At 46.6% G+C, this 8,859-nt stretch overlaps 1 protein-coding gene across 1 annotated transcript; it reads left to right on the top strand.

The window, feature by feature from the left end:
- Positions 1-3,321: 3,321 nt before the first annotated feature.
- Positions 3,322-8,652, top strand: LOC149630094 (uncharacterized). The gene is made up of 4 exons (XM_089851284.1): positions 3,322-3,655; positions 3,719-4,333; positions 4,469-7,804; positions 7,925-8,652. Exons 1-4 carry the CDS (start codon positions 3,322-3,324, stop codon positions 8,650-8,652), a joined length of 5,013 nt encoding a protein of 1,670 aa, XP_089707410.1.
- Positions 8,653-8,859: the final 207 nt, after the last annotated feature.

Raw genomic sequence — 8,859 nt, 5'->3', positions numbered from 1 at the left:
ATAGACAAAGACCGTAAGGTGTTGTTGTTAAACAGATTGGTGATGACAGATAATGGAATAGTGGCCAGTGTAACTGCGCTATTAAACTTAAATGGAATGCAATTTTTACAGATTTCCGTGAACTGTGAATACAGTCTGGAAATTGAGAACATGTTTGCACTGACTTACAAATGCGAACGCGATGCCCTGGGGTGTATCAACAGACAGATACACAGTCCGTCAAGTCGAGAACAGAGCCTCTCCGTGACGTACGTTACTCGATGACGTAAAAAGGCTCTTTTTTGCACATAAATAAACCAGTTAAGAAAACCAAAATAATATAAACTAATTTACCTGGATATGGAATTATTTCTCTCTTTCTTTTTGATAAAAATAGATGGTTTTATAAAATAGGAGGAGCTTATAGAGAAAATGTTGCCCTCGGCGTCATTTACTAAGTAATCTCGCCAGAACGAATGAAAGACTACGATTTCTTTAATACATAGTCTAATCGATCACGTTGGCTGCTCGAGTAACAAGCATGAGCGAGTGGACTATTCTCATTTCCGGTTCAGAACTGATGCTAGAAGATTCTCTGCTTTTCGTGATCGTTCGACGGTACAAAACCGTGAAGCCTTGTCAAGCAAAGTTTATACGCTGTTATGTAATAATACTTAGATTGAACGTAATAGTTTTAAAAGCAATGTTTATTAAGAGAATCCAGCAGAGCAAGAGCAACTAGTTTACAATGTGTTTGATTTACGAAATGGCTTTCTTTATATAGCGCACGTTATCGTCGTTATCTAAATATCTAGTTTTTTTTATACAAAAGCTATCGTTAGTAGGTAAATAGTTTTTTGTTATACAACAAGTTTTTTTTCTTTCGTAGTTCCAGGTATACTTGTAGTTGTTTATGCAGTGGAGTACCATGCTGGTTTGATTAGTCGTCTGCCGAAGGATGACACGCGGGTTATGGGGGCCATGTTCTTTGAAGTCGATGTTGAGGTTAAGGTGGCTCCTGGAGAGAAGTTTTCTTGAGTAGGCTCTTGGTCGGATGTTGATTGGACAAAACTTGTTGGTGTGTGACTTGGTTGAATGGTGGAGCCGGTCTCAGTTTGCGACCAACGGGGAAGTGATGCGAGCTCTGATGGTATGCATCGTATAGTGAATCCGGAATGCTGAACCATTCCGGAGTTATCGTCACACTGTTGTACTGGTGGCTGCCATTTGAGAGTGTGTCTTGTTCCCCCATAATTGTACTGACGTCCCTGATGTTGCTTTCGACAACAGTTTTGAGGTCGAAGTTGAACTCGTGTCCGTCTGAATATTTGGTGTTGTTCCGTTTGAATTACGTAGGAGTCCGGCGTCGAAGCATACTGGAGGATTACAGCTTGTTTCCGTAGTCGAGGACCCGCAATGTACCACACTGGTTCTCCAATCCGTAACGGCCGTAGAGTTTTTTGTGGCTTTCTGCTGTGTTGGTGAACCATATTTTGTTGCCTCTCCCTCAGGCCTGCCTGTATTTTATGCGTCGGAATGTTAGGTCTGAGACTAGTGTTGCTCGTTGTCAGTGGGCTGCGTAATTTCCTTCCCGTTAACATTTCCGAAGGAGTGAGCAGGTTGTCCAACGGTGTTGTTCTGTATTCAAGTAGGATTTGATTCAGATCTTTCCCTTCCGGCTCGGCTTTGGCTAGAAGGTTCTTTAGTGTTTGCACCATGCGCTCTGCCAGACCGTTGCTCTGAGGGTGGTAGGGGCTTGACGTAAGGTGCTGGACGCCCCAATTTTGCAGGAACTTCGTGAAAGTACATGATGAATAGGGTGAACCGTTGTCGGATAGAAACCTTCTTGGTATGCCGTGGCGTGAGAAGTGCGGAGTCATGAACTTTATTACAGCTTCAGCGGTGGTTGAGGTCAGTTGTTGGGCTTCAACATACTTGGAGTAATGATCGATGATCAAAATGTAGTCCTTTGCTTTGAATTTGAATAAATCCGACGAAATGGTGTGCCAAGGATGAGGCGGAATTTCCAGTGGTCGAAGCGGCTGGGGGGGGGGCACGTGCTCTTTGATTGCAAGTGGTGCAGTTTCGGACGAAATTTGTGATGTCCGTGGTCATTGAAGGCCAATATACATTAAGTTTCGCTCTCGCTAGGCAGGCTGTTACTCCTTGATGGACGTTGTGTATTTGCCTTATTGTCTCATGTTGTAGAGTCATTGGCACTACCAGTCGTTCCCCTCTGTATAAAAGAGCATCATGGGTGTGCAGTTCTTCTTTAATTGACCAGAATGCACGTGTCAAATCTAAGATTCTAAAACTTCACTTTCTATTCAAAAAAGTGCTCCTTACTTCAGTTTATAGACTTCTGCCATACAAGTCTAAATATACAAAAGTTATTCTTACGATTTCTAAGCAACCCTTTCCCCCTTTGTATAAATTGAAAAGCATTCATCTACGTAAATAACCATACCTTATAATCCCTTTCGACCTCTGACATTTTACAAACACACCTGCAAAACAAGTTCAAATACCTTAACTTTTTTCACCTTTGACCTCACCTGTAAAATCTATAAAAACGCGCCTCTCCCATTATTTCGGTAGCAGAACTTTTTTGGTCACTCTCGCTAAGACACCATACTCTCGCTCTAGGTTAAAGCCTCGCTTATAGGCTAACCTCTCTTTCGCTTTGGCTACGCTCTGCGTTAGGACTTGAACTTCAAAACAGTCCTAACCAGGCTACGGCCTTCGAAAGTTTCAGACCCTCGCGTCTTTTAGTTTTTTTTAGTTAAATTCCCCCGACCCTCGTGTCCGTTAACTTAGTCGTTTTTTTGCATTTATCATTTGGTTTAATAAAACTTACGTTATTTTTTATTGATTTAAATCGCTTCGTTTTTCTTTATCGCTTTAAAGAAACTATAACGCGTCCACTAATTTACGAGCCAGCCTACCAAAAACCTTTAGATTTCAGTAACCGCTTCCACAATTTGGTACCGACCAACCCGGGATAATTAGTAACGCGTTCGCCACTCCGCTTTAATCGCTGAAAATACGCTTTCGTGAGTAAAAACTTTTCAACTTGAAAATAACTACGCTGTAATCGCTTAAATTACGCTTTCGTGAACCGAACTCTAACTTATTTCGTGAGTAAAAACTTTAAAACTTAAAAACAATGGATGAATTTACGCGCCTAAAATCCAAACGTACGGGAACCAAGCAATCCGCGTCTCGCGCTAAAAACAGTTTAGAAACCGAGTTAGGAAAGCCAAATCCCGATTACGCCGCTATAGAAGGATACCTCGCTATCCTTAAACAAAAGAAATTAGCCTCGTTAACATAAATGAGGCAATGGAGCCTCTTTTTACCACCGCGCTTGAGATGGAAAAAGACCAGCAAACATCACAGGACTATATCGATGACCTCATTATAACCCAATCACGAGGACGACGCGCTCTCGAGGTCCACAATGAAGCCGCTACCGCTATAGCAGCTGCCGCTAGCCTCGCCGCGAGCTCCCCGACGAACAGCACCCTAATCACCACGCCGACCGGGTCGCAAACACCAGCCGGCAACGGGCAGCAGACCCCGTTGACCGGACCTCCATCGCCTACCGGTAGCGGCACGCCGATGCCGCCGCCCGGAATTCTAACGCTCACCGGGAGCGGAACCCCAAGCCAACGGAGTGCCGGCCAGATGACTGCCGCGCCACCGAATACCGCTCCAGCCATAAGACTGCCATAATTAGAAATCCGACGATTCTCGGGAGAAATCAACGATTGGCAGAACTTCTGGGCGCATTATGAATGCTCTATTCATAATAACCCGACTCTCTCCAAACCAGAGAAATTCAGTTACCTCATTTCGTATTTAGAAGGCCTCGCTCTAGACGCAGTAAACGGTTTATCGCTATCAGACGCAAACTACGATTACGCAATCTCCGAACTAATAAGAAGATTTGGCCTTAAACAAATGCTAGTTTCAGAGTACATGCACAACCTACTCTGCCTGCCAGCTGTAAAAAAGTCCAGCGACTTGGCTGGTCTACGGAAACTCTACGACACGTGTATGTTGCAGATAAGAAGCCTGGAAAACGTACAGGTCATTGACCAAACTTACGGGAGCCTGCTTTGTCCAATCATTACACAACGACTCCCGGAAGACATTACGCTAGCATTCAGCCGAGAACACGACGCAGTTGGCCAATTACGAATTGCCGACTTAATGAACTTTCTACAAAAAGAAATCTCAAGCAGGGAACGCGCCTCCGTCTTAACGCGCTCGACCGCTCAAAACTTAGATCGGAGATTCAACGAACCTGACCGCAGACCCCCCGAAAGACCGTCGCAACCGCGGGACTTTAGTTGATACGATAGCCGAAGGCCAAGGCCTCCGTTCGGGGCTGCCGCGCTAACCGTGAACACCGGAAATAAATCCTGCCTCTACTGCGGAAAAAGTGATCACACCACTACGCAGTGTACCGAACTATCGATTCAAGACAAAAAAGCCCTACTTAGCCAGAAAAAGCGCTGCTTTATTTGTCTTCGGGACCAACATCAAGCTCGCGAGTGCACCTCCAGATTTCGCACGTGTAAGAAATGTGGAGGACGTCATCATTCAAGTATCTGTGATCGAACCGAGACGCGTATCGCGAATAACCCTCCCCAAAACCCGCCAATCGAAAGTGGCGTATCGCAGATGACAGCCGTTGTCACTAGAAAAAAGACTGAAGCCGTGTTCCTGCAAACCGCTTTAGCAGAAGCCAATCGCCCAGGTGAAACCGACCATAAATCAGTCAGATGCCTACTCGACACCGGTAGCCACGTGACATTTATCAAAGAATCCGTATCTCGAGAACTTGGACTACAGATTCTATCCGAAGAATTCCTAGAAACCAACAGTTTCGGAAGCCAGACGTCGGAGAGAGCCCTGAGACGAAAGGTGCAACTAGAACTGAGAAGCCGCCACAATCCCGAGAAAAGCGTTCTCATTCAAGCCTACGAAACACCGACGATCTGTGGGTCAGTTTTCGCCGTACCTGGTGCCGAGCTCGCTACCGAATTCCAAAAGCGAAATCTCCTCATGGCAGACTTGACCACGGTAGAAGTTGGACATAATAACCAACATTCTATCGACGTACTTATAGGCGCGGATTATTTATGGGCTGTCGCAAGCGGAAAAAGCCAACGGTTCGGGCCTACTCTTACCGCGCTAGAAACCATCTTTGGTTGGACACTCCAAGGCCCAGCTACGGTAGCCGCACGTGGCATAGGAGTAAACGCGATCTCTATCATGCTTGTCAACACGATCGCGCCTCAACAGGAAGAAGCCATCTCAACCCAACTTCGCGCCTTTTGGGAACTGGAATCTTTCGGTATACGCGAAAACGATGAAGATAAAGACTTGGGAAGAAAAACGCTAGAAAGGTTCGCTAAATCCACGGTTTTCGAAAACGGCCGCTACGCCGTCGCGTTACCCTTCAAACCGAGCAACCTAAAATTAGGTGACAACTACGCTATTGCCGCTAAACGCACCTCGAACCTAATTTTAAAGCTTCGCAAAAATCCCGTTGATTTTATCGAATATAATCAAATTATAAAAGATCAAATCTCCACCGGCGTTGTCGAGAAAGTCGATCCGTTCGCGAAAACAATCGGGCCGCTATATTATCTACCGCACCGCTCCGTAGTCAGAGAAGCCAGTACGACCACCAGAACCCGTATCGTATATGATGCATCTTCGCACGCGCCAAATGTTTCGAGCCTCAACGCTTGCCTCGAAGCTGGCCCCAATCTCAATCCGGAGCTATACGATATTCTCATTCGCTTTCGTGAGAAAAGAATAGCCTTCACCGCTGACGTAACCAAGGCATTCCTACAAATCAAAATTCAAGAACAAGACAGAGATGCCCTACGATTCTTATGGGTTGACGTCGACAGCCCATTTGGAAACCACGCGCTACAAACGTACAGAATGGCACGCGTCCCCTTTGGCGCTACTTCTAGTCCGTTTCTCTTGGCAGCCACCCTACGCCTACACGCTAAAAAATATCTCGAAGTCTACCCGGAAGCAAGCGCCCTTTTAGACGACTCTATGTACGTCGATGACTTGGCTTCAAACGCTGACACTGACCGAGAAGCCCTGCGCTTAACTTCAGAAGTGGAGAAAATCATGCTAGACGCTGGCATGAAGCTAACCAAGTGGCAAACTAACTCAACTAAGCTGAGAGAGGTACTCGCCAAGAAAAATCCCGCAGCTAAACCAGCCAATCATCAAACGTCCTTCGCACCATCCAAGGTCCTTGGGCTTACATGGGACAGCTCAGAAGACGTTCTAACCTTCGAGATTAAAGACCTTTTGAAGTTTATCCAGAGTCGAGATAACACTAAAAGATGGGTACTGAAGTCAGTCGCTAAAATCTTCGACCCACTTGGCTTCCTCGCTCCCTTCGCAGTACGAGCCAAACTTATCTTCCAACAACTCTGGGAGCAAGGTTTGTCTTGGGACGAGCCCCTGCCTGACGACATAGCTGAATCTTTTGAAGCCTGGTGCTGCGAACTTAAAGATCTCACCGCTATTAAAATTCCCCGCCACTACTACCAGGGAACCGCCGAAATCGCCGCCGACAGTATCGAACTTCACTGCTTTTCGGACGCAAGCCCTAAAGCATACGCCGCCGTAGCATACTTCAGCTACCGGAGCAAGGAAGGAAAATTCGCGTCAACCTTAATCACGGCAAAATCTCGAGTAGCCCCACTAAAAATACTAACGCTTCCCCGACTCGAGCTGATGGGAGCTCTTCTCGCCGCCAAACTAGTCAATCACTTGCTGACCGTTCTGAAAATCAAGCCGAAGAAAATTCACATGTGGAGCGACTCGAAAATAACCCTAGGCTGGATCAAAGGATCCGCTGACAGATGGAAGCCGTTCATAGCTAACCGCGTGAGTGAGATACAAACTATTTCTAACCCTATGAATTGGAATCATTGCAAAGGCACGGACAACCCTGCCGACCTTCCCACCCGCGGACGGAAAGTAATTGACCTCGCGAAAGACCCTTTCTGGTGGCATGGCCCTATCTGGCTTCGAGAAAACGCGCCGAATCAAAGCGAAAACCTGTCCACCGAAGTCAATTTCGAGGACGTTCAAGAAGAATTAAGGAGTACTTCGCTTACAATGACGATAACGACCCCGCCCAAAGAGTCCCTTATCAACATCAACGCTTTCAATTCGCTGAAAAACCTATACCGTCACACTGCATGGCTTCTACGTTTCCCTCATAACCTTCGCTTCAAGGATCAGAGACGTACGGGAGAGCTAACCGCCGACGAAATTCGCCTTGCCGAAATCTATTGGGTCCGCACTACCCAAAAGGAGCAGTTCCCGGAAGAAGTACAATGCCTCGTCAACGGACAATCTATCGCTAAGGACTCTAAGGTCCTGACCCTACATCCACACCTGGATAATCACGGTCTCCTACGCATTGGAGGTCGACTAAAAGGCAGCGAGCTCTCACACGCTGAACGTCAGCCATGGCTTCTCGCCCATAACCACCCATTCACGGAACTTCTTGTCAAAAACGCCCATGAGAAAGTCATGCACGCCGGCGTTGTCATAACAACGGTGTCACTACGCGAAAAGTTTTGGATTATCAAGTCGCGCAGTTTCGTGAGTTCCATTCTTAAAAATTGCAACGTCTGCAAATATTTTCGCGTAAAACCCTCGGACGCAGTAATGGCCCCCTTGCCAGAGTTTCGAACGACCCAAACGCCCGCTTTCGAGAACTGTGGATTGGACTTCGCCGGTCCTCTCTACACGCGAGACAATGCCAAATGCTAAGTCGCTCTATTCACTTGTGCCGTTACAAGAGCGGTGCACCTCGAACTTGTATCTGACCAGTCCACGGATACCTTTCTCCTCGCTTTCAGGAGATTCGTCTCGCGTCGCGGAATAGTAAAACATGTCTACTCAGACAACGCTAAAACTTTTAAACGCGCCAAAACTGATCTCAGTGATCTATGGAAAAACGTGGACAGTCCGGAAGTCGCTCGCTATTTCGGAAACCACCAAATCGCTTGGACCTTCATTGCCGACCGCGCCGCGTGGTGGGGCGGCTTTTGGGAAAGACTTGTCGGATCGGTTAAAAACGCGCTTCGCAAAACTATCGGTCGCGCTAAGCTATCTTTCGAAGAGATAGCAACGACACTCACAGAAGCCGAGGCCGCAATTAACTCTCGACCCATCACTTTCGTTTCGGAGGATCCGCACGAGCCAGCACCTCTGACGCCAAATCACCTCCTACTCGGAGACCGGATGGTCGGTCTACCGTCCAGAACCTACCCCAAGATGGCCGATACCCCAGTCAACAGGAAAGACCTGACACGCCGCTTAAAATATCGCCAAACGATAGCAAATGGCTTCTGGAAGAGATGGAGGTCCGAGTATCTCTTACAACTAAGGACAGCACACCATAGAACGAACAATCAGCCCACTACACCGCTTAAAGCTGGAGACGTCGTTCTAATTGGAGAAGACAAAATGCCTCGCCTCTCTTGGAAATTAGGAGTCGTGGACGAAACCTTCATGGGCCGCGACGGCCACATACGATCCTGTATGGTGAGAATGCCTGACGGCACAAAACTACGAAGACCTATACAACTTCTGTACAATCTTGAACTTTAAGTGAATCGCGAATCGCTTTAATGAACATTTTAATTGAACTCTTAGTTCAATCGGGGGGAGCATGTCAAATCTAAGATTCTAAAACTTAATTTTCTATTCAAAAAAGTGCTCCTTACTTCAGTTTATAGACTTCTGCCATACAAGTCTAAATATACAAAAGTTATTCTTACGATTTCTAAGCAACCCTTTCCCCCTTTGTATAAATTG

The sequence above is a fragment of the Phalangium opilio genome, unplaced genomic scaffold (assembly GCF_054372755.1).
Source record: "Phalangium opilio isolate 3A_F unplaced genomic scaffold, DU_Popi_V2 ptg000103l_1, whole genome shotgun sequence".
Lineage (NCBI taxonomy): Eukaryota > Metazoa > Arthropoda > Arachnida > Opiliones > Phalangiidae > Phalangium > Phalangium opilio.
Note: the sequence above shows the minus strand (reverse complement) of the source record. Positions and strands in the feature narration are given on the sequence as shown.

Bases quoted from the DNA above. Each gene is read 5' to 3' on its own strand.
- LOC149630094 (XM_089851284.1), top strand. From the start codon at position 3,322: ATGGAGCCTCTTTTTACCACCGCGCTTGAGATGGAAAAAGACCAGCAA. The intron at 4,334-4,468 runs GTTGATACGATA...TATCGATTCAAG, and splicing joins GTCGCAACCGCGGGACTTTA to ACAAAAAAGCCCTACTTAGC. The intron at 7,805-7,924 runs GCTAAGTCGCTC...GTCGCGGAATAG, and splicing joins CACGCGAGACAATGCCAAAT to TAAAACATGTCTACTCAGAC.